Source organism: Merops nubicus, unplaced genomic scaffold (assembly GCF_000691845.1).
Source record: "Merops nubicus isolate BGI_N331 unplaced genomic scaffold, ASM69184v1 scaffold1186, whole genome shotgun sequence".
Taxonomy (NCBI): domain Eukaryota; kingdom Metazoa; phylum Chordata; class Aves; order Coraciiformes; family Meropidae; genus Merops; species Merops nubicus.
In genome coordinates, this window is record NW_008614104.1 from 3,836 (window position 1) to 29,107 (window position 25,272).

The following is a 25,272-nucleotide window of genomic DNA, read 5'->3' on the forward strand; positions in this document are numbered from 1 at the left end:
GGGAAAACAAAGGAAAGGACCAATGCAGAAATGTTTCTGCACATTCCTTCATAACAAAACTGAGAGGAGTTCCCATACTGGAACCCTTCACCGTGTTCTTCAGGAGGGGCTCCTAAGCTAGAGGGGTACAGAAAAATATTTTGGGCAAAAAGACACAAACAGTAAGATTGCTGAGATGCTGGAGATGCCTGATATTTATTAATCATTTTTATACCTCTTTGTCTCATTAAGGCATGTAAGTGTGTGTATAAGCTTCGTGTTTATCTACATTAGTGCTTAAAACTGTCTTGACAACAGTAGTAAGGCAGGTGGCAAATATGTAGTTTTTAAACTACATTAAGGGAAGAATATTGTGGATAATGCAGGAGTCCCCAGCCCATTAACAGAGAACAAGAGAGCCCACAGATCTTTTAGTGGGGAAGAGCTAATGCATGCAGGCAGCAGGATTTGTGTGAAGCTGTGAATGCAAGAGACTAAAACAGAGACAGAAAATATTCAGACAAAGTCACTGAAGAGAATTCTGGCTAGAGCTGTGAACTGTGACAGTGCCATGCCCGTCTCAAGAATAGAGCAGAGCAGCACTCCTGTGTGCTGGACTTGTTCACCTCCCCTTTCACAGACACCTTATCACCTCTGGAGGCAGGATCTGAGTCCAGACTGACCTTTGAGTTTACTCCATGTGTCTGCTCTTTTGAGACTTCAGTGTGGTGTGGTAGTGAATGAACAGACACCAGCAGAACATGTGGAAATGTTGGGTTTGTAGGGAAGAACTCTGTGTTGTAATGGTGCCCTAGTGTGCCTCTTTAATTTCAGCATAAAGTGAGATATTTTAAATAGATTGTGAAGCTATTAATGATTTCATTGAAGGAATGTGATTTAGAAAGGCTGTATCAGACCATGAAGCTGTTTGAGAGAAGAACATTAGACAGGAATTTTTTTCCTTTGTTCCTTTATGATCACCTCTGAAGTACTGTTGCCATGTAAGTTTTAAGTGGAAGACATATGTTTGCTTTTATAAACCAATTTATATTAGTAATCTAATTTATTAACATAAAAGGAGAATGCCTGTGTAGACCTCAGAGCTAAACGGGAAAAATGCTCTGTAATGACAGAATAAAGTGGAACTTGCTCTTAGCTGAAAATACCTCTAAGGCTACCCTACATGCTTCTAAGAAGTACAGAATGTGCTGTATTTAAAGTTACATACTAAAAATACGTTGAACCCATCCAAATGGGGGAAAAGTCCATCATAAAAAAGAAGCCTTCTTGTTTTAATAAAGCATATTAAACCGTTGGTTGTATGGCTGCCTACTGCAATGATGTCTTGGTATCCTTTTTATCTTAGAGGAGGAGGGTATGGCTGTTGTAGCTCTTGAAGGAGAGATGGTCCTGCCTTCTGTGTTAGGGCAATGTCAGATGGCACAGGGAAAGATGGAGCAAGTGCTAACAAGGAAGCTGAGAGATGAGCCCTCTCTGCAGCCATCTACCATGAGGATCCTGTCTCCTTTCATTTGGCCTTTTCCCTTTTCCTCCTAACCATTATTGGGGAAGCTCTGTAGTATGTTCTCATCTCTGAGACCTGCAGCACTTTCAGCCAGCATTGCCTTCACACTGCTGAGCTCCTGTGCTTCTCCTGCTTGGTCACCAGTGGCCCCCCTGAAACAGCCCTGCTTCTGTGAAAACACCCCTGAAACAGCCTGTCCTGGGACAGCCTGGGGAGGAGTTCCTGTTTAGCTGCTGTGACTGAAATAAAAAGGCTGTTCCATGTTTTATGGCACCCAGTCAGTATCCCCAATATTTTACTTCTGTTAATCACGACTCTCTAAAATTACCTAAATCTTAGTCTTGTATTTGCAGCCCACCATCAGTGATTTTGGAAGTTGAGAACTGACAAGTTTATTCTAGGGACAGCACCGCACCCCTTCCATTTTTAATGACTGTTTTGAAGCAGCATAGTTTCTTCTCTGGTTTTTGTTGGGAGCTGATTATTGAAGGGCCTTTTAATTAATCAACCATTGGCATGCAGCTTCCTTAGGTGCTGTTTGCAGGATTTTGAAGAGTGATTTGAAATGAATGTGAGATCAGTAGCTTGAATCTGTATTTCAAAGGGGTTTTTTTGGTCAAGTGTTTTACTTGAAAGAGTTAATGTCTGAGATCTGAAAGGAGGTGTTTTCAGAGTGGATTCTGAATTAAAAACAGTGTGAAGTTTGGCTCTGTTAAAAATGAATTTGTATACTTAATTTCATCTATATTCTAGAGCTTTTAGAAAGGAAAAGCAGAATACCCAACGTGCCTAACAGGCCAATGGAACCATGACCCTTTCTGTACTTGCCTTTATTTTTTTTTGCATAGACTTATATTTTAATATTTTGAAAGAAAAAGCATGATACAAAACCAAGATTAATACTAGAAATTTGCAAATATTCCCATTTGACCTATATTGTTGTAGTCTGTGTTTTAAATCTCCCTTCCTCTAAAGAAAAAGGTTGGATTTTTTGGAAGCAAATGCTGGGATGAAGCAGGAATTGCACTGCCCCAGAGGAACCAAACCAGGATTCCGAGAATTTTGTTGTGCTTCTGCTCCATGTGTGGGAAAGTTTTCTCTGTTGTGACCCTGGACAAATTGAGATTCTTTAGTAGATTTCTTGGATATTTACTGTTGATCTTTGGAAAAGGTGTCTTTTAGTAGGTTACAGAGTATTTCTCGCTGCTTTCAGTTACCCTGCTGAGCTTTATTTCCACCTCTTTCTTGAGTCCAAGTTGCTTGCCTGTTTTTTCTTATTTATGTTATTGACCCAATAAATGTTTTTTCATTGCCATTTGCTTTCCTTTTTTATCATCACTGTAAGTCCACAAGGATGCAAAACCTGCCTTTAAGTGCTGTGAAAGTACCGTGGTGCTTTTCTTGATCCTTACCCTTTTCTTTGTAACATTTCTTAGTTCAAACTAAGCCACTGTATGGAGAAGTAACTTAAAGGCTTGTTTTTCTGAAATCAACACATTTAACAGCATCCAGCTTTTAAAGTAGTTCAGATTATGCCCATAGTTTTACATCCTTACCCCTGTTTTCAAATTCTAGCATGATTCAACTGCTTATTCCTATTATAGATGAAGTAAATAATTTCTAACTCACATACCTAAATCTACGTAAAAATTTAGACTTAAGCTTTAAGCTGGAAGTTTCTGGCACTTAACAAGACCTTAAAACTATCTTTTTGTTTGTTGTTGTATTTTTCTGTTGGTTTGGGGCAGTTTTTGCTTTGGTTTGTCTTATAGGTGTGTATTCTGTAGTAGTCATGGCTTGTGGCTCTTCCTTCCTACATTTGAGTTAGAATGTGTAAAGCCAATATGTTGTTCCTGACAATTCCCTCTGAATGCAGTTAAAATGTGGGAGTGGACTTTTGGAATTAAATTACCATCATTGTCTTATTTGCTAGTAGTCATTTAATGTTCAAGTGCCTATTTTGTGACTTGTGACTTTTTCAACATTACTGAAATTCATTAGAACTACTATTTGTTCTTTTCATATCTGGATTTTTTTTTCCATGTAAATGTGTAACTAATTAGAGTAATTAAGTCATAGAAGTATATTTATTTTGGCATGGATGGAAATGAAGTTTTGAAGAGTCCAATGGCTGTGGAGGAGTAACAGCTCTTCCCTGTAACTGCATCATTAGCTCAGTGTGAATGATTTCATTTGTATGGAAAATTGACAGGGACAACTGTGTTTATCTTGTCTCTTCAATTAGCAGCCTGTGTAATTATTTTTCCAAACACTTAATTTTGGATGTTGTTTTTTTTTTCAGGATGGATTAGATGCTTTGGTATATGACTTGGACTTTCCTGCCTTAAGAAAAAACAAAAACATTGATAACTTCTTAAACAGGTGTAAGTATTTAATGTTTCAGTTAATAAATAACAAAAGAGTATAAATACCAGCAAAAATAAAAGCAGTTCTGACTTTTTTGAAAGGCAAATAGGGATTTGGGGTGTGTTAAATTGTTTTAAGAGTCTGATCATGTATTTCCCAGTGAGAGCTGACAGCCACCTGTATAAGCTCAGCCCCAGCAGCTGCCTGCCCAGGTTTGTTGGCACTGTAAGTGGCATGGTTTTCAGTGGCACAGAGCCTCTCAAGAGAAGTGCCTGTCATCTTGGCAGCCCTCTGGATTCACTGAACTTGCTATGTAATTTCATGTACTAATATGTCATAAACAGTTAACAAAAGTTAAGTTTTTTGAGTGTACGGTGTCGAGAAATCGTATTACCAATGAGTTCACTGCCAGACTGCAGCATGTGTTCTCTACACTTCTCTTAGTGTAAGATTTCATTATCCCACGAAATTCTTACATGGCAATAGCTGCTGTATTTGCTCAGGTACGTAGCTGATGTGTAGGGACGAATTCTCCCCTGTATTTACTCTGTATTTTTCCATGACCAGATTTCCTGCAGTCTTCTCTGTAATAACATTTTAAATGAATAAAGTTGATTGGTTTTTTTATAGAATTCCTCCTTCCACAACTTTCATAATTTAAAAACCAAACAAACTCAAGCTATTTAAGACTTAAGTCTTTTCTAAAGGCTGCCAAACTGACAAATTGTAGAAATCATGTGGAGACACTTGCTGATCTGAGACTTGCTTCTGCTTGTGGACTGGATGGGCAAGCCTTGAAATTAAGCCAATGTGATTAGATTTTTACAGGCTTAAGCATCTCAATTAAATGTTGTACTAAATGGCTTTTGTGGCATATATAAATTAAATTGATTGAAAGAATTTTTATTTTGCTTCACTGAAATTGATGGGGTTTTTTTGTTTGCAAGGTGTTTTCAAATAGTTTCCTTAGAGCAGTTTGTTAGGAGCAATAGTAAATTTGTGGGGCTTAATATGAAGATATTATTCCCCATTTCTGGGAAGATACGAGCCCACTAGATCTAGCTGGTGGCTTACATAAGCTGTTCAAATGTTTAACTTTTCAGTCCAAGCTGTATTTGATACTGCACACTGTTAGATGCACACTTTGTATGCTCTGTTATTTACAGAGAAGGTGTGGTGAAACTCCTGCAGAAAAGAGAAGTTTATTAGGCAAAGGAGATGGAACAGATCATTTGACTGTAATTTTTATGAAGAGTGAAATCATTAGTGAGGCTCACAGGGCCTCACTTCTATAGCTGGGGCTGAGTGGAGGAAAAGAAGGCGTACACTTACTGTCTGAGAGTGAATATCTTGTGGGTATAAATGTTATACTTTCCAAGATGTGACCTGAAGTAATGTGAAGGTGGAGAACAGACCATAGTACTTCACTTCAAACTGCCTTTAGAGCACTAATCTTGCTGTGTTTGCTGAAATAGGAGAGTGAGCTGTGAATGTGCCAGCAGTGGCCTTAGAGGGGACTGTGAAGTCGTTCGTCTTGAATTTCTCTATTTTGTCTTAAATTGGGAAAAAAATTGACATAGGAACATTGTCTTTTTTTTTTTTTTTAATATATATAGTTCTAGGAGAAATGGTTTAAAAGGTGATTTTTTTTGGTAGTGTTAGCTGTCCACACAGTCTGCACCCTTATTCTAGAACTTTAAATTGAATTTCTAGGTTGCAAGTAAAATGGGAGTGTGCTTCCTTTATTTTATAGACTGACTGCACTGGAAGCCTGATCCCCTCTTGTTTTTATCTGATTTACATAGTGTATTTGTGAAGCCTCCAAAATCTGCTTCAACTACCTAAGATTATGAGGGTTATATATGCAAGTGTGGAACCTTACTAATTTTCTACTGTAGAGAAGTAAAAGAATAAAGAGATCTCTCAAGATTGCAGCAGAGACTCAGCTTATTTCAAGATAACATCTAAGCTGGTAATCAGACTTCAGGGCAAGCTGGAGGACGTGGTCCTTGGCCATGGGAGCTGCCCCACCTGCCCATACAGTCCAAGCTGGCTGCATCATCCACTGCTGGTGGGAGATAAGGAACTGCCCATTTCAGTGCTCCACAGCCTGATAAACCTTGTTGAACAGATCTCAGCAGGTGGAGGTCAGATTTCCAACACTGCTGTTACATTTTGTCTGAAGATAGCTGAGTGTTAGTTTAGTGCTTGAGAGACACTGCAATTTGGGACTGCTTACAAGCTGGGTTTGCCTTATTTAGGAAACTTTAACTTAGATTGCCCTTGAAATGTGTTTTCCTTGGTTCTGTTCTGACCAGAAGCAAGGCTCGTGACTGAAAACCATTGAAAGCATTCACATTGTGCAGCTTTCTTCTGCACCAGTGTCCAGATTTTCCATTAGGTGCTGGACATCCTGGGGTGAGATCACTAGGCAGCAAGTTAAAAATAATAGAAAATTGTTGTCATGAGAACTGCTGTGTTTTAGCTCCATGCAGGGTTCCTCACCCTCCACTGCAGGTCGCTTTCCCCAGGCCAAGTAAGGCATTGCCTTTTTGTTTTCATTACTGAATATTTTGATTCTTGTGTGAATTAAATGTTCAGAATTAACAACTTTAATATAATTTATTTAAATCAGCTAGTGGTATTCTGCATTGTAAGGGGATGGTTTTACCTTAGAGCCCTGCCACAGAGCAGAACAAAGCTTGTTCCTGTTGCACTAATAACATCACACTGAATTTTGGTTGTTCCTATGCCACTTTTGGTTTAGACAATGGCCAGCCTAGGTAGAAGTGTGATGATAATCTTGTCATCTGACTCGTAATTTTTTAACAATACAAACTTAAAAAGTGTCATTTCTTCTCCTTTCTCTTACCCTTAATTCTTTCTAAACTTTACTTTTAGTCCTAAGGGTATTATTTTTTAAAAGAAAATATTGCATAATATATTTTTAGAAGCATATCTGATTCAGTAGATGTTCCTTGCTTTTAGAAATTCTGAAGCATGAAGCTTTTCCATGTAATCTCATGCCAGTGTTGACCCACATGGATTAAAATAGACTGTTTTAATCTTTGACCAAATTTGGAATTAGAATATCTGCCCACTGGGAGTTTATAAATTACTGTAGTTTATAGAATGACAGGTTTGTATAAATAATTGCAACGATTCCCACTGCATGTTTTAAATTAAAATCTATTTTTTTGAGTATTAGGAATAATAAAATGCAGGAAAAAAATTATTTTTTAGAAAATTTTTTCTTCAAGTGTCTTGTGTGTGTACTTTATGATACTTTTTCAGCTGTATTGCATATTTATCCAGATACAATTTTTTTTACACTGATCAGCTTACAAGCAAGATCATACTGGATATGAATTTTTTGCATAGCTTTTTTTTTTTTTTCCAGGTGATTTTTTTTTGAAAGAAATTCCCCAATTAAGCTCTCCAGTAATTTGATTGCACAGCAGAGTCACTGCATTATGTTCATGTCAGGTTTGGTTACTATGGCAATGAGAATGAGGTCATGTAGTCTGCAGAGGGGTTTCCAACAGGAAGGCAGGTTCAAAAGTAAGTCTCTCTTCCAGCAGCACATCGTTAAATAACTATTAAATGAGATGAATGGTTTTAATCAAACCGACTCTATCTGAAAGGTGAATTTTTTCTGCAGATAAGGACACGGTGAGTAAGCTGCGGGACCTGCGGATGAAGGCTGAGGACTATGAGGTGGTGAAGGTCATTGGCAGAGGGGCATTTGGGGAGGTCCAGCTGGTGAGTTGTCTCTGTCTGTTGGAATTATTTGTGTTGTGTTTGCTCCTGGCTCTGTTTCTGGATACAGTGTTTAGAAGATGCAGCCATAATACTAAAGCCTTTAGCTCAGTGACATTTTTTTATCCCATGGAGATGTTTTTTTGAGAGTCTGTTATTTCAGTACTCTCAAAGTGCGGAAATACTTGTTTTACACTATTTTAATCAAAAAGCATGACTATAAAATGGAACATGTATTCCTCATAATCAAGAAAATTAGTCTCTGCTACTGTACACATGGGCACTTGAACAAATCTTCAGGACTAGAATTATCTCTGCCAGTTCAGGGACTACACCAGATTTTTGTGGACATAGTTCTCACAGATGAGTCTTACATGTTGTTTGTGATGGATTAGCAACCAGGCTTGTTCATCCTGCTTTATTGAATTGAAAACTGGTGGGAGAAACTGGAAATATGGCAGCAAGTGCATGTGTCTGCTAATGAACTCTGGAAAATGCTTGTCATTTTAACTTGCTAGTATTTAACAGGGGCTGGTGTTTGTCCTTTTGAAGGCACAGGCGTACAAATTACCAAGGGGTGGTTGTCCCTCTGGACTTCTGTCGAGTTCTTCCAGCAAGTACCTTAAGAGCATCAGATAATGGAGTGTAATTATTCTGTACACCCACAGTGTGTGTAGTGAGTGTGAAGAGTCTCATAACACTTGTTCAGGAGTGAAGCAGGAGAGCTCAGCTGGCGAATTGCGCCGCGGCAGCGGTCAGCTCTGGGGATTCTAGACTGAGGTGATGGGGTTCCCAGAGTCAGAGAAACCCAAGGAGGAGCAGAGGGAACCCCCAGGGGCTGGCAGCTGGGAGGCTGACAGGGTCCCACTCCCAGGGCAGCTGCAGGAGGTGTAAATGTGGCCCAAGCAGCAGCAGTGCTCTGGACAAAGAGCGCAGCAGCAGCGGCCCCAGGGCCCGTGGCCAGCAGGTTCTTCCTGTGGAGAAAGCCCCTGAGAAGCCTGATCTGTCCACTCAGGCTGGCCAGAAGGGACAGTTCAGTGCAGTTGGAAGGCTGCAGTGAGTGCCTAGACCTTTCTCCTCACATAAAGGTCAGTACTTGCAAAAGGTGTGCTCAGGTTGAGCATCTGTTACACCACGTAACAGAGCTGCAAGAAATAGTCATAAAGGCTACACAGCATCAGAGGAGCAGAGACAGAGAGAGTTATTTTCAAAACCATGTTCCTGTGGCAGACACCACTGAGAAAGTGACAGCTTGGACCCTGGTGACCCAAAAAGCAGGACTCTGCTTCATCCTCGACCCTTTGATGTCACTACCAAAAGCAGATTTGAAGCTTAAACACCTATAGACACCCACAAGCAAGCTCTGCAGGCAGGAGCTTCACCAGCAAGATGGGTGTGGCTGCTGTAGAAGGAGAGGACAGGTGCCCATAGTGGGCAACTCTCTGTTGAAGGGCACTGAGGTGTCCATCTGCTGACCCGACAGGGAGTCACAGGAGGTGTGCTGCCTCCCAGGAGCTAAGATCCAAGACGTTGCTGAGAGGGTAAGACAACTTGTCAACAGCATCATCTACTAGCCACTGTTGTTCTTTACTGTGGGCATGAATGATGCTGTGAGCCAGACCCCAGGCAGGATCAAGGAAGATTATAAAGCCCTGGGAATGCAAGTGAAAAACATTTGGTGCCCAAGTTATCTTCTCTACCTGGCCAGTTAGAGGAAAGGGAGCAGCCAGATACAGACAATGAATATCACCTCCTGGCTCTGTGGCTGGTGCCATTGCAGGGCTTTTGGGTCTTGTGAGAAGGGGACATTCTTTGACAGCTATAGCATGTTGGAGAGGATGGAATACTCTTGTCTCGAAGTGGTGAGGGTATCTTTGGCAGCAGGCTGGTCAAGTTGGTGATGCAGGCTTTAAACTGAAGGTCTTGGGTAGGGTCCAAGGTGGCAATGCTCATGCCATTGCATCCAACTGAACTGCACCATTGGTGCAACCCCATGCACCAATACAGGTTAGGGGTTGACCTGCTGGAAAGCACCTCCATGAAGAAAGACCTGGGTGTCTTGGACAGCAGGTTAACCATGAGCCAGCACTGTGCTCTTGTGGCCAAAAATGCCAACAGCATCCTGGGGTGCATTAAAAAGAGTGTGACCAGCAGGTCAAAGGAGGTTCACCCCCTCTCCTCTGCCCTGGTGAGGCCACATCTGGAGTACTGTGGCTGGTTCTGGGCTCCCCAGTTCAAGAGAGACAGGGACCTTCTAGAGAAAATCCAGTGGAGGGTTGCAAGGGTGCTGGAGCCCTGGAGCAGGCTGCCCAGAGAGGTTCTGGAGCCTCCTTCTCTGGAGACTTGGAAAACCCTGTTCCTGTGCAACCTGCTCTAGGTGAACCTGCTTTAGCAGGGGCGTTGGACAGGGTGATGTGCAGAGGTCCCTTCCACCCCCCACCATCCTGTGATCTGTCGTGTATTCAGTGTCATTCCTTGTGTGCTGATGTGGCAGACTTGTGTTCTGTATCTCACATTTATCTCCATAGGTAAGGCATAAATCCTCCAGGAGAGTGTACGCTATGAAGCTTCTCAGCAAATTTGAGATGATAAAAAGATCAGATTCTGCATTCTTCTGGGAAGAAAGGGATATTATGGCTTTTGCTAACAGCCCCTGGGTTGTTCAGGTATAGTGCTATTCCTTTTAAAATATTATTGTTATAGAATAATTTTTTTGCAACACTGCATGAGTGGGAATTACATGTTTTCATTTTTAGCTTTTCAAAGTCCATTTTTGGTTGTATTGGTGTGTTAGGGAGATACATTATTAACATCAGCAATGCTGTACACAAACAGCAGATATCACACTTGTTTCCAGACTGTTTTGTCATAACATTTACAAGATTAGCTCTTCTGTTTATTATTAAAAATCTTTGCCAGATACATATTGATGAGCCTACTCTGTAGTAATGTTGAGGCATCTAGCATACCAGAAAGATACATTAAACCACAGCTTGTGTGTATTCTGTTCTGTGTGTATATTGACTACAAATTGCCCCCACTCTAGGTCTTTTTTTCCCCATTTCGTTGTTATCACTGACAATTTTTTTAGAGGCATTGCCTTTTGACATTTTAAGGAGTATGCCTGAAGCAATCCTCATGCATTGTGTGCACTGTTAATTTGTTCATTTAAATTGTTCTTACAGTTAAGCATGTAAATTCTTTTATGAGGTTAGAATTAGACAAAAGTCACTCGGTTTACCTGGGTCAGGTAGGTGACTGCATTACTCTGTCTGGCTGTGGTCCTCCAGAAAGAATTTTTGATTTTCAAAAAGCTTTCAGTTGGGCAAATGAACCCTACCCTAGCTGAACCAGGACATCTTCCACAATTTAATTCACTGGCTGCTCTCACCCAAAGTCAAATCTCCCTGAGATACACGTTGAATTTCTGTGTCCCCCTGAATCACCTGCCAGGTGCAGCCGAGTCCTGGATCAAAAGCAATCCTGGGGAGGGGTTTGCCTTTGCCTGGTGCAGGATTAATCCAGAACATTTCCCCTAAAACATTCTTCATGTGCCCTATGACAGGGGATGTGACAGATGTCTATGAGGCCGTTTTGGAAGCGAGTGCCCTTGTCTGACTCTGATTCTTTCTGGGGTGCTGTGTCACCACAAGACTTGGTTTCCATGCCCAGGATGGTGTTATGGGATAACTGGAATATTCATTGACTTGCTTTTTGTTTACTTGTTTCTTACAGTTATTTTATGCATTCCAAGATGACCGTTACCTCTACATGGTGATGGAATACATGCCTGGTGGGGACCTTGTGAATTTAATGAGCAACTATGATGTGCCAGAGAAATGGGCAAGATTTTATACTGCTGAAGTTGTACTTGCATTAGATGCAATTCACTCCATGGGTTTCATACACAGGTGAAAGAGAAAAAAGCTGTTACATAATGTTTTGTTCCTGGTGCTGAATAATTTCAGTAACTGTTCAGGCAGTTTAAAATTTTTTTATGTTACTTCGTCTTTATTATTTCATTATTATTCCACCTTTCAACTTCAAAGGTCCTTGCCAGCAGACACTACAAGTCTGAGGTGATACAGTCAAAGTAAAGGTTTTTAGCAGACTGATTGTCCCACTTTACCAAGAGATACAAGAACTACAGTGATATGAATATGTTGGCCCCCAAATGGTTGGGTTTTGATTAGAAGAAGCTGTTTTGGAAATTTGATAGCAGTTTTTTTTCCTAGCCAGCTGTTTTCTTGTAAGGGACAAAATGGAAAATTGAGGTGTGGAGGAAAAGGACTTGGCTTAGTTTTATATTATGTACTTACCCAAAGTGACATGTAGTCACATCTCAAATAGCTTGAGAATTTTGCTTTTTGATATTTGAACTTTCACCTGTTGATAGTTTTTAATTATATTCATGATATTAACTAAGAGCAGAAGAATTATTTTTTTCATCAGACATAACTTTTTCAACACAAAACAGAGGAGGAGTTTGAGGAAGATGTAGGGTATAAATTCCCAGTTTGTAATGTGGCCAGCAGATCAGTGCAAACGTGTAAGCTCTTGCAGGAAAGCAAAAGAAAAGCAACTCAAACTACTGATCCATTGTTTGAGTGGGATCTGGGCATTATTCATTATGTAGCTGTGCTGCACAGAATGGATAAATTATCTGGCTGAACAAACCATTAGTACATCTGTATTGCAGGCTTTGGAAAACAAGCTTTAGGAGTTGCCAGCAGCACAGGGAGGTTTTTTCCTTGAAAATTCTGATTATTTTGACACCAGCAGATCTTTTGGAATTTGTTTTCCTCTGGAGTTAGCCTGTTCAAGTCTGAGGAATGGAAGGAAGCAGCAGTGATTGCTCCAGGGGTTGATGTGGGCAGTTTTGTTGTCATCCATGACATGAGCACTGTTCAGGTGGGACAGAAAGCAGCATCCATCAGCTGCCCAGCAGGACTTCATAGGAAAGGTGGAGCCAGACCTGGAAGTTGCACATTGAAAAGATGAGAGGCAATGGATGACACAGGTCACAGCAAGGGAATTTCTGGCTCTTCACTAGGAAATATTTTTTTCATTTTGAGGGTGATCAGACAGTGGAACAGAGTCCTAGAAAGGCTGTGGAATCTTCACCCATGAAAAAAGTTCAAAACTTGACTGGATTTGACGCTGAGGAGCCTAACATAGCTTTGAAGTTGAGTCTAACTTTAACTGTACTTTGATCAGGCAATTGAACCAAGGATCTTAGAAAAATCCCTCCCAACCCAAATTATTTTGTGAGTATAATGATACATTTCCACTGCACTTCCATTTCACAGTTGTGACCAGAGGTCTCCTTTGAGGTCCCAGAAATATACTTTCTCCTGAAACATATTATGTTTTCTTGATAATTGTTTTATTCTGCTTAGTGTATTTAATAACATTAGATGTGCTGAACTTTATGGAAATGGAAGTAGAATGTGGAAGAGGGTGGAAGGCAAACTTTCTTCTGAGCCATAGAAACATAATTCTTGACATTAATATAATTCTGAAAATTCCATCCATTTGTTCCCTTAAAATAGAGGTGAGACAGGAGCAGCTGTGTTCTCAAGGCCTGTTGCAGAGAGCTAACTCAGAACCAGGGTGGGTTATCTGGTTTCTGTAGCTGGATCCTAGCAGAGAGGTACTTCAACAAGTGGCTGGTTTTGAGGAACTTGAGGTTCAATGTTAATGACCAGATTTGTTAAATGTAGTGAGTTAAGACTGTATTCTCACATCCATTATGGTTTTTATAAATGTTGAATTTCAGCAGTGTCTGTGTTGGAGATGATCCTTAGAGAAAGCAGAAAATGGAGGAAATAGTGCTGCTTTCATGTTGGAGCTTTTCCTTGCAAAGTTGCACCTGAAAAATAATTGACTATTCTTGTTTTCTTAAGTTAAATTGATTTAGTTTTAAAGAAATATCTTTTTCTCCTCTCAGAGATGTGAAGCCTGATAATATGCTGCTAGATAAAGCTGGTCATTTAAAACTAGCGGATTTTGGTACTTGTATGAAGATGAACAAGGTAAATGTTTTTAATTGCACTTTTCTGTTTGTGAAAGGAAAACCTACATCAAATTGAAAAGAAAATATACTGAAAATGTTTTAGCTAGATGCGAGGAGTCAAGAGTTCCACTCCATGCCCATTGTTATTCTTTATGCATCCTGTTCAGTGACAATGTAGAATATATTCTATTATAATAATGACAGTATATTCTATACTGTTTTCTAGAGAAAGTTTCTAAGGTCACACCTTTGATTGGCTCAAGATCCTCTGCATTATTCAGGTGTTTGGTTATCAATAGTTAATAAGAAGTGAGAATATTTTTATGTAGTCTGTTAATAATGAAAGAACCAAAACTGATCTACAAGTCACTGAGTCCCAATTGTACTTATTAACTGTATGTTGACGTGGCAAAAGGGCAGATCTGAAGGAAATGGGTGAAAGGATGTCATAGAATTATTTATTTTAAAAAATATATCTTGAGGTGACTACAAAAGTACATTTTATAACAGTATTTCACATACTGTGAAGCACTCTTGTTCTCTACAGAAGCCTCTGATGGGTTTGTGTCAGCCTGCACATATGAGGAAAGCAATCTGAGGTAGCTGGTACTTGGTAGAGTGTGTGTAACATGCACATTGTGTTCTCAGCATATTCCAGAGGCTTTGAATAAATCCCTGTATTGAGATGCTTTGCCATAAATATAAATACAGGGCAGCTTGTCAGGTTATGTGCAAATTCAAGGAATGACCTCAAGGCACAGTCTTTCTTCAGTGGAATAGCTGACACAAAATTTGGCTTTATGGTGTCTTAATACACATTTATCCTTGACTAATTATGTTCTTAACAATGAGGAATTTTGAAACATGGAAAAACATCCTGGTGTTTAAGGTGCAAGTTCAAAAAAAAAAGGAGAAAAATACTACAAAACTTTGCTGTATATTAGCATTATGGAATTAAACTTGTGTCAACAACATGGTACATTTTGTGCTGCTTTAAACAAAGGCAGCTGAGTAGTCCTGAGCCTAGTCTTCAGTTCCTCTGATCTTTTGAAAGAGAAAGGTTGCTCCATGGGAGAGAGAATGCTCAGTACAGGAGCTTAGTTGAGGTGCATTCTGGACTTGCTGCATATGCAACACTGAGTTTGTATTTATTCTGTTAGTTATATATTTTTATGCAAGTTTTTCTGATGATGGGTTTCTAGAACAGCACAGGGTTCTCTCAGCAGTGCTGGAGTTGCACTGAGAGAGGCAGGCTGCTGCAGCTGCAGCATTCTGGGTGCCTGCTGATCTCTTCTGCCAGCCCTCTTGCAGGGTTGTGAGGGACATCACACGTTCTTCTCACCTGTCACCTGTTCTGAAGTCTGTCTCCTTAGAGTTTCAAGGCCCTGTCTACATTTGCTTTTCCTGCCACTAAGTGTATTGGGTTGGAAGTGAAAAATTTGCACTTCAGCTGATCCTGCCAGCAGAATCCTGCTGTTGACCTGTTTGTGCTGGGAGAGGACCTTCCTCTGGGCACAGTGCGTCCTGTCAGTGTGTGACACATAGTGGAACAGGAGAGGCTATACAGTGTTTACAGATACAATTATGATTGCTTCTTTGATATCAACTGAGGCTTTTAAAGTAACTTTCCCCATGTTGGACAAATTTGATGCTTTCTTCTGGATTCAGTAGCTTAGAGTTTAAAAACATCAAAATACCCATTCAGAGGAGAACATGCGTTGGTGAAAGCTGATGTTAATCTGTTGCTGTTGCTTAGGCTGCATGAACTCTTTGGCAAGAGCTTGCAGTTTTGGGTGGTCTGTGTGAGCCTGGCTGTGTTGTTCTTTGCAGGAGGGTATGGTACGATGTGACACGGCTGTGGGGACACCAGACTACATCTCTCCTGAGGTGCTCAAGTCCCAGGGTGGTGATGGTTACTATGGGCGAGAATGCGACTGGTGGTCAGTCGGAGTCTTCTTGTATGAGATGCTTGTAGGTGAGTAGCAGGAGAATCAGAACTGACATTAAAGTCATTCTTGGCTTTGTTTTATTACTTTTCTGGCATAAGCTGTGGTTCACTGATCATGATATTTAAGGAATATGTTTTAGAAATACTCTCGTGCAGTTCTCACGTGTTCTTGCCTCCTATTCACTTAGTTGCTTCCATTGTTGCATATGTAGTTCAAATCTAATAAATCATATCTGCAGTATTTTTTGTCTCCTTTTAAATTTTTGCATTGCTTTTTCAGGTGATACACCGTTTTATGCTGATTCTTTGGTTGGAACATACAGTAAGATTATGAACCATAAGAACTCCCTTACTTTCCCTGATGACAATGAGATTTCTAAAGAGGCAAAAAACCTCATTTGTGCCTTTTTAACTGATAGGTAAGATCTAAACTTTACTCAGAATGAAAGTAAGCCTTGAGAGAATTTCTTCCCAGGTTGAAAAAAAACAAAGAGATGTATATATATTTGTTTTGTGTGGGTTTCTAAACTGCACAAGAGAAGTGAGTGTTTGGGAGAGGAGTTTGGGAGGTTGCTACTGGAAGTGCTGATACTGTGGGTATGTCTACTGTATATATTTAGCTTCTGTAAAGTGCTACTCCTCAGTAACAGCTACTGTTACCTTGGTCTGTCTTGCACAGTGTTGAGAGGCATCCAAAACAGATTCTTTCTGGATGAAGCTAAAGCAAAAGGTGTTTCTTGGGAAAGCCCCTAGCTCTCAGTGGGCATTCAGATCAGGGTGGAGTCAGCTCAAAGGAGCCCATCTGAAATGTGGGTGTTAGGTCTTTCACACTGTGAATACACCCCTGTTGTGCCCCTGCTACTTATTAACATAAGCATAACCTTTGCTTGAGACCTGATGCTACAGAGGAGGGGCTGCTGCATTTTCTGGACTGCATGGAACTCAAATGGCAGCATGAACTCCTAGAAAAAGTGGAACCTAGCTGCTGCTGGCTGCTGCCTCAGCAGTCCATGGTGGAGGAAACAGTAGCAGCAGGACCTCTTATGGACCAGACTTAAAACCAGACAGTGTTCTGAAATCACAGAATCATAGAATTGTTTAGGTTGGAAAGACCATGAAGATCAAGTCCAGCCATTAACCCAGCACTGCCACGTCCACTACTGTAATCGTGTTGCTAAGCACCACATCTACACATCTTCTAAATACCCCCAGGGATGGGGACTCAACCACTTGTGGCTGCTGTGCTCCTATACATCTCTTCAGATGAACGCTCTGAGATGTGTCTGTTGCTTACCTTAGTTTGAGAGGCCATTTTTTGTCTTTGTTGTTAGATTATGCCTTAGAATGAGTTCTTCAGAAAAATGTGTGTCATGTTCCCTGCCTAACCCAAGTGCTCTTTAACAGGGAGGTGAGGCTGGGACGGAACGGGGTAGAAGAGATTAAACGGCACCTTTTCTTCAAAAATGATCAGTGGGCTTGGGAGACTCTCAGGGACAGTAAGTACAACACTTTCCTCAGAGACTGTGACCTGGCTTACTTAGGTGTTATGTTAGCAAAAAGACTGCCATATTTCTTTTAAAACGACTTTAAACTTTCATTTTCTCTGTACCACCACTCTGGTTTTTGTGGACACCAAAGAGAAGTTCCCTCAAAAAATTCTTGATTGTGTTATTTGAGTAATACAGTGAATCATTGTCATAGTGTTCTGGGTTTTTTTCCTAGCTGTAGCACCAGTTGTGCCTGACTTAAGCAGTGACATTGACACTAGTAATTTTGATGATCTGGAAGAAGACAAAGGAGAGGAAGAAACGTTTCCAATCCCAAAAGCCTTTGTGGGCAACCAGCTTCCCTTTGTAGGATTTACATACTACAGCAACCGTCGGTACGTATGCAGAGAGCAGGCCCAGGGGGTGTCTGCTCCCTCCTGCTGCTCCCTCCTGCTGCTCCCTCCTGCTGCTCCCTCCCGCTGCTCACTCCTGCTGCTCACTCCTGCTCACCAGGATTTGGATACCAGCCTGTTCAGATCCTGAGCAGTGCTTTAGCATCCTAATAAACGACACTCTTTTGACAGTTTGTTGGTGATGACCAGTAATGTTAGGCATCAGTGCCTTAACCTGTCACAGTGAGTGTGTTTGTCTTACTCTGCATTGCAAATATTATATTGTGGGGCTGCAGAAGGTCAGCAAGAAAAATCCACTATGAGACAGAGCTGCCTGCTGAGCACTGAATTATATATATAGAGTCAGGAAGCAGGGATATGAGTGTCACTTTGTTTTACTGTGAATTACTGTCCCTGAGTTCTATATGAAGATTCCATACTTTACATCAGTGTTTTACAGTGTGAGAAATCAAGCCCTGGCTTAATAGAAACAAAATAATCTCTACTTGCCTGTTAACTGCTTCATAATTTTTCTTTTTTTTTTTTTTTCCACAAAGTACTCCTCCACTGCAGAGTGAGGTTGTGATGCATTACAATTTTCACAGTTGCTTAGAAGACTTTAAATTGCACCAGTTAAAACTGCATTAATTCATACTTCTAGCAGTCATTATTATTACAGAGAACTGTGCATAGCTTATCTACAGTCAAAAATCTTAATTTGAAAACTGCTGTTAATTGTAGTGGATGTCAATCAGGCTTAAAGTGGGCTAAAACATCTAAGAGACTATGTCAGATAGAGTCTATTAGTTTGAATAGCATTTCTGGATAGGAAAGCCTTAAAGGAACTAAATCTGGTCCTGGGATAGAAGAGGAACCACTTTTCCAAGCCTGTGGTGAAATCCTTTTCCTCACAAGAGATCACAAGAATCTCTCCAAGGTTCTGATGGAGTTGGTGCTACCTGTTTTCCTGTAGCTTCCCTGCAGGTATTGGAAGGCAGTTGTAAGATCCCTATGGAGTCTTCTCCAGGCTGAACGATCCCAGTGCCCTCAGCCTATGTGACCTTGACTTTGGAGATGTCTTTGATTTTACCCTCCTTGATCTTTTGGAGAGGTTTTTGTATATGTGAAACAAAAAAAGAGGATGTGTCCATCTTCCTCAGTTCATGTGCTGGAGAATTTTTCCTTACATAACCTGATGCAGTTAGTTTTACGTCTCTAAATCAGTTATCAAGCCAAGAATATCATATCAAATGCCAAAGGAATTTGAAGATAGTAATTTGTATTTATTTGCCTGACTTTTCAGAATTATGACAAATAGAATTTTGTGGTATTTTTAGGCAGTGCTTACGTAAAATCAGAACCCTGCCTTCAGGACACACTAACGTGTGTGGAACTCTTAGTAACTCTGTTGGAAGTTACACGACCTCTGCAGAGTTTGCTTCATTGCTGCTACTTGCAACATAAGTGCCTGGGTAAATATTTATGGGATGGAAGCCAGTGAGAGTGTTGTAACCATGGAAAGCAAAGATTATTTTTTTTTTTAATGGTTATTAAAAAAAAGAAAAGTGGTTGAATTAGTATTTGGCAGAAATCCTTTTTTTCTGGTGGTCTTCTGCAGTTTTCTGCTTTACCCTTTGCAATAAATTATGTGATGTTTTCAATTAAATTTCTTGAATCTTAAAGTATCATAAGTACAGAAATAAAAGAATCTGATTTTGTTACTATTTGTTTATCCAGATTTTTGGAGAGAAAAAAAAATCTAGGGGTTATGTTTCAGGATGCTTGTATTCTGTTTTATCATAACCTTGCTTTTAAAAAACTCTTTAAACTTTTAAACTGTTGTTACAGGTATTTAGCTGTCCCTGCAGAAAATTCAAACGATAACAGAACGGGCTCCAATGTGGATAAAAGTGTGGTATGTCTCATGGATTTTCAGTTGGGTTGGATCTTCTTTTTGTGGAACTAGATTCACAGATTTTATCTTTAAAAATACTGCACAAGTGCTGTGGTATGTCTAGAATGCCATCTTGATCCCACGTGTCCTCTGGCTTTGTGGCAGCACGGAGCCTGGACACGAGTGACAGGGCTGGTGGGCTTCCAGCAGCTCGCCAGGTTCACTCTGGAGCTGGACTCCCTCTGAACGAGGTGGGAGGGGGCAGATCATGTACCAGGCTTGGGCACTCTGCTCCTTCCTAAGGGTGCCCAACAAGCTATTGGGAATTGAGGCCCCAAGGATCTGCATTCACAGCAGTTTACTCAGCAGAAGTGTGCAGGAGTTCTTTCAGTTACTGCTTCCCAAGCTTGGCAGTCAGGTTTCCAGGAAAGTGTGCTGAGGTCCACCCCAAGGATCTGCATTCACAGCAGTTCACCCAGCAGAAGTGTGCAGGAATTCCTTCAGTTACTGCTTCCCAAGCTTCTTGGCAGTGAGGTTTCCAGGAAAGTGTGCTGAGGTCCTGGATTCAATGTGATTTCTACAGTAAATAAAGCTATTACCTTACAATGGCTTGATAGTTTACAAACTACATTCTTTCCAGAAGGAAACACTGTCAAAAAGCTGATAATTATTTCTAAAAGAAATCTTGTTGGCTTTGACTATGACTTACTTTGTTAGTTTTTCATTTAGAGTAGAGGAAAAGCAGATAGTGATGTATGTTCCCTTTTCTCTTGCAATATAAAGGTTTTAATGATACATGAATGATACCCAGAGAAAATTTTTAAGGAGCAGAGGAACTGGTAGTTTACTTTATTGGGCTAACTGGATTTATTAAGCATTGAAGTGTCTTGACATCTTTATATATGTTGATGTGTTCCATAAATTTTGTTTTTTTCATAAGCATTTGACTATTGATATGGTAAAATTAAAAGCAGAGCCAGACTTCTAAATATTTGCTGATACTTAAAGCTGCTTGCTGGCCTTTGGTTGGTTGACTTTGAAGAGAGACCTGAATGGACTTGATGTAGTTAGTGGGGTACAGGCACCTCCATCTAGTTGAAGAACCCTCAAGAATCCTGTCTCTATTGTCAGCTGTATTTGAATGTCTTGTGATTTTAACAGTTTTAGGAGGTGGAGCTCTGGAAGGATATGAGTGATATAGAGAGATTTAGATAAACGTTAAGTCTTTACCACAAGCTATTTTTACCCCTCAGTTCTTTCTCAGCTGTTTTTCTTTCATTGCATGCTGCAATGAAAACAGTAATATTGACACGTGCTAAGCAAATTAGTTCTGGAAATAAAACACAAGATGTTACCTGGTCTGTCTGCCTTTTTGGCATGGTACTGAGTGCCAGAAATCTGCAAGAAATTGTGGAAGTGTGTGGAACTTCCCAGAGCTAGGCCATGAGGTTGGACAAAAATGGAATTCAGTGCTCTTTAAATGAATTTCAAGCCTCTGAAGATCTAAATCAATTTAGTGCTACCATAACCACCCATAAACAGTTCAGATATTAAAAAAGATTAACAGATTATTTTGCACTGGGTCTTTGGTTTTCTTCATTGTTCAGAAGAAACCAGACCCACTATGCTACAGTAATAAAAAAAAAAAAAAAGAAAAATGTAGCAATTGCAGAGAGATTTTCCCTGGCTTCTCTGCTGTAGGTAGGCTTTTCCATAGTCCTTTTGTCCCTTGCCTCCTACTCAAAATGGAAACTGAGAAGAAACTAAACCATAAAGGAATGCTTTATACTGAATTAATGGTAACTCAGGATTTTCTTACAGTATTATTTAGTCTATTGATACCAGGTTGTGTAAAGCTTCTCTGGCAGGCTGGTGTCTCATCCTGATGTGATCAGACTGCTCAGCAAGCTTAGGGGAACAGCACTGTAAAACCAGCCAGAGACAGAAAGAAGCAGGAGGAGGCAATATAGGTAGGAGTAAGTACAGATATGCCTCAGTTGCCAGATGTCTTCTTGGACCTGTTCCTCATCTACCCCATTTAGATCCTCTATGCAGCCTGTCTGGAAGGGCTATAAAATGAGTAACCAAGAAATGAAAGAGCTAGAGGAGTTGAGACTTATTTATCCTTCGTGTTTGTGCATTGGCTGTGGTCCCTTTTTAACTTAAGTGCTACATAGTCTTGCTGCTTGCTTCATTTCTCAGTGGTTCATGCAAAGGAGGTAAATGTCTCATGTACTCCTTGTCCCTCCTTTTTCCTCAAAGTTTACATTTGGAGGCCATCTCTGTGGTTTTTGCCTACAGCCATTGTCTCATCCCTGTGGTGTTATGTTGTAGGTCACAGCAGCAAGGGGTTCCTAGAGCTGTTGTGTAAGTGTTGAGTTGTTTCTTCCAGCCTCTCAAGGCTTTGTGATAGGTGCTGGTAAACACCCAGAGTGGTGAAGAGACAAACCACGTAGCTGCTGGTTAGGCAGCAGTCACCATGTCTGTGTTCTTCCTCTGAACACTCCAGAGCAGCTTAAGAACATGGAAGAGAGAAAAAGGAGGCAGTGGGAAAGGCTGTCTGGTACTTGAGTGTTCCAGGCTCCTCCTGCCACCAAGGGAAGGAGAACAGCCTGGAAGTACAAAGCAGGAGAAATGTCTGTGTGAGGCAAAAATGATGCCAGCTGTGAGTCCTCCCTCTCAAGAGGACATGCTGGCTTGTCTCCAGGCTGAGGGGTCAGTTGGGGGCTGTACCAGGGCAGCCCTTGTGGGGAACACTGTTCATATCAGGAGAGAGTGGAGACGAGAGGAGTTTGTCTCCTTGGTAACCTCAGTGAGCAGTTCTGGATTCTCTAAGCATATTCTGTGAGCAAGGGGGACAAGGAAGGGGCAGATATTGGAGGAACTGTTCTGTTGCTGTTCCTACGATGCTTGTGCAGAAGAAGTCAGGCAAGCATCAGAGTTTGTGAAGATAAGAAAGCAAAGGGTCAGAACCACTTAAATATGTTGCTTTGAAGACTCTAGATAAAGGATGGTTAATTCTCCTCCATGCAATTCCAAGAGTGCTGAGGAAATGTGGGAAAGCTAAAGAAGGCTGGAATCCCCAAAAGATGAGTGGAAAGGTTTAACAGAGTGAATCAGCATAGGCTTGGCTTAACGAGCTCCCTCAAAGCTGACACCACCTTCTTGTTAACTGAGGAATTTGCTGCTGTTGGAGTGGGATTATTGTTCCCAGAGATCCTGGAGAGGGAACATGTTTTGAGACTATATCAAAACAAATTTCTGAATTTATCTTGCTAGCAAACAGCACATACTTGTATAGTAATGTTCTGTGTTAACACTGGAAGTCTGTTTTCAAACCTTAGTACTGTGCTAGCTGTAAAAGTATCTTAGATGTAAAAGTAGCTGTTAAGAGTATTTCCCCCCACTGCTAATAACTGGAGGCCTGGTTCTTTCTGAACTCACTGAGAGCTTGAAAATGTATTGCAGAATACATATGGTGCTTCATACTAGAAAAATTTTGATAGTGATGAGAATGCTTTCTTGTATCTCTGTATTATTTTCAGTCTGATTCTGAAGATACTTAAAGCAAGGAGGATTTGATTTAGCTTAGCCTTGTGCATTTTGGTGGAACCATTCAGAACCCTAGAATTTGATGTGCATGCAAATGACAAAACTGTGTAATATTAAAGTTGTTTCTTGTAATGAACTTTTTTTCGATTTTTGGGTTTTTTTGGGGGGAGAGTGCATTTTGATAAGGTACAAGTATGATGTTTAGATAGAAGTGAATAAGCAGCATTACAACATAGGCAGCACTGAATATTCTGAAATATTCTTAAGTTTTAAAATTTAATGCATGTTTATTCATGTACATATATATATTTAAAGCTGGAAAATATGCAGAAAATGATCTATGAGTTGGAAGAACAACTACATAATGAAATGCAGTTGAAAGATGAAATGGAGCAGAAGTGCAGGTAAGACTTTGAGCTTTAGTTGTTTATGTAATTTAAATACCTCTAACACTTCAGTTCTGTATTGCTGGTTTAGGTATTACCAGAATTACACTAAGAATGGTACTGTAGTCCTCCAAGGGAGTGCCAGGCCCAGGCTTAAGTAATTTAAAAACAATATTTGAATGGTTTTCTTGAATAGAGTATGAAGAAAATATGTTGTTTTCATTGGCACCCATGTAACACACATTCTTTCTGAACACCTGAATGTTTGGATTTACCAAATATCTCTGAATTCAGATGTTTTGCTGGACTGAGGTACACAATGATCATCCTGATTATTTTTTTAAAACATAAAATACTGTAGATATGGCACTGGAATATTGGAATATTGAAATTAACTGTCTAGTTCCTAAATACATGGTACCTGTTGGAAAACCATGTTCTTTTTTTTCCTGGTGACTGATAGATCAGAACAACTGTTTGCTTTTTAAAGTCTTGTTTCTGCCATGTTGAAGAAGTAGCTATGTGAGAATTTGCCTGTTTCTTGCAGCCACACCTCTACACAAACAGCTGGAATTCTTCTGTTCTGATAATCAGAAATTTTTACTCAGATTCATGCAAACTAAATCCCCTTCAGTGAGCTTCTCCTTCTCCTGAAGGTGTGAAAAAAGCCAGGAGGCAGCAGCAGGTACAGGATATAGGAAGAATTTTGACTTGTCAGTTGGGACATAGTTTTGCATATATAATCTGCAGCAGAGTTGATAAATACTTAGTATATTTTGCAAATTATTTCCAATGATTGATTTTCTTCAATTTTACAGTGTTCATTACAAAGTAGCATTAGCCAATATACAAATGTTCACTTTAGTAACAGTCCCAAATTCTCTCACTAGAAAAACACTATAATGTATTGTTCTCACATGTTACTTAAATGATTGTTTAAAATTTTATTTTTAGATCTTCAAACATAAAGCTAGACAAGATAATGAAAGAACTAGATGAAGAGGTAATCATTTTTCCTCATTGAAGCACTCTTGGTTGGGTAAAACATGTGGATAGTACTTTAATTATTTAAGATGTTTCTTCTGTGACTAAAACGATTGTTCTGAGATTAAATTTGAGGCCAGATTATCACATTTCAGTATGTATCATTAGGAGATGTATTTTTATTTGTATATGTTTTCAAAACCTTTTTTTTTCTGGAAGTCATGCTGAATTGTGCTAAATGATTTGCTTAGTCTTGCTCATCACAATTTCCCTGCTGTTTATCAAAATCAGTCCCTCTAACAATAATGTGCAGATCATTTTCTGTTGAGTCCTTATCTTGTCTCTTAATATTAATATCACATCAGTGATACCTTTTCTGATAAATTTATAAATTTGTCATGTAGAAGTTACAAAAGCCATCTTCTCTGAAAATGTGTTCAAGGAAGCCAGAAACTTAATTGGGAACAGTGCATCAGTTTCCTTAATTAGTTACAGAGATACTTGCTTAGGGATTATCCCTTAAAATGTAAATAGAAAATAACAGTCCTTTTAATTTTAGGGAAATCAAAGAAAGAACTTGGAATCAACAGTGTCTCAGATTGAGAAGGAAAAGATGGTGTTGCAACATAAGATCAATGACTACCAAAGGAAAATGGAACAAGAGAACGAGAAGAGACGGAATGTGGAAAATGAAGGTGTGCCAGGCTGTCCACAGAGCTGTAGGATGTGTTCTGGGGAATAATTTGCCATCTTAACATCTTAAAAGCTGCACAACTTTAAAGGGATCTTTTCAAATCTCCGACACAAATTTTGACTTTATTTCAACACAGTATTTTGGCCTTATTTTCATATTCTTTCCTCTGCACTGTCTGGTGTTTTCTGGAAGCACCAAATTTGACCTAAAAATGTGTAGGAGCAGCAAAAAGTCAACACAAGACCTGTTATATGCCAAGAGTTTATCTGAATGTGTTTATGTAAAAAAA

General features: G+C 40.0%; 1 protein-coding gene across 1 annotated transcript; it reads left to right on the plus strand.

The window, feature by feature from the left end:
* Window positions 1–7,567: 7,567 nt before the first annotated feature.
* LOC103774666 (rho-associated protein kinase 1) lies at window positions 7,568–24,984 on the plus strand (the record flags this gene model as incomplete). Its single annotated transcript, XM_008942082.1, has 12 exons — window positions 7,568–7,633; window positions 10,159–10,296; window positions 11,366–11,541; window positions 13,581–13,665; window positions 15,477–15,621; window positions 15,875–16,013; window positions 16,999–17,090; window positions 17,317–17,476; window positions 19,322–19,388; window positions 23,235–23,323; window positions 24,260–24,308; window positions 24,849–24,984. Coding segments are annotated over exons 1-12 (1,342 nt in total), but the record flags the coding sequence as incomplete, so codon positions are not given.
* Between the last annotated feature and the right edge of the window lie 288 nt (window positions 24,985–25,272).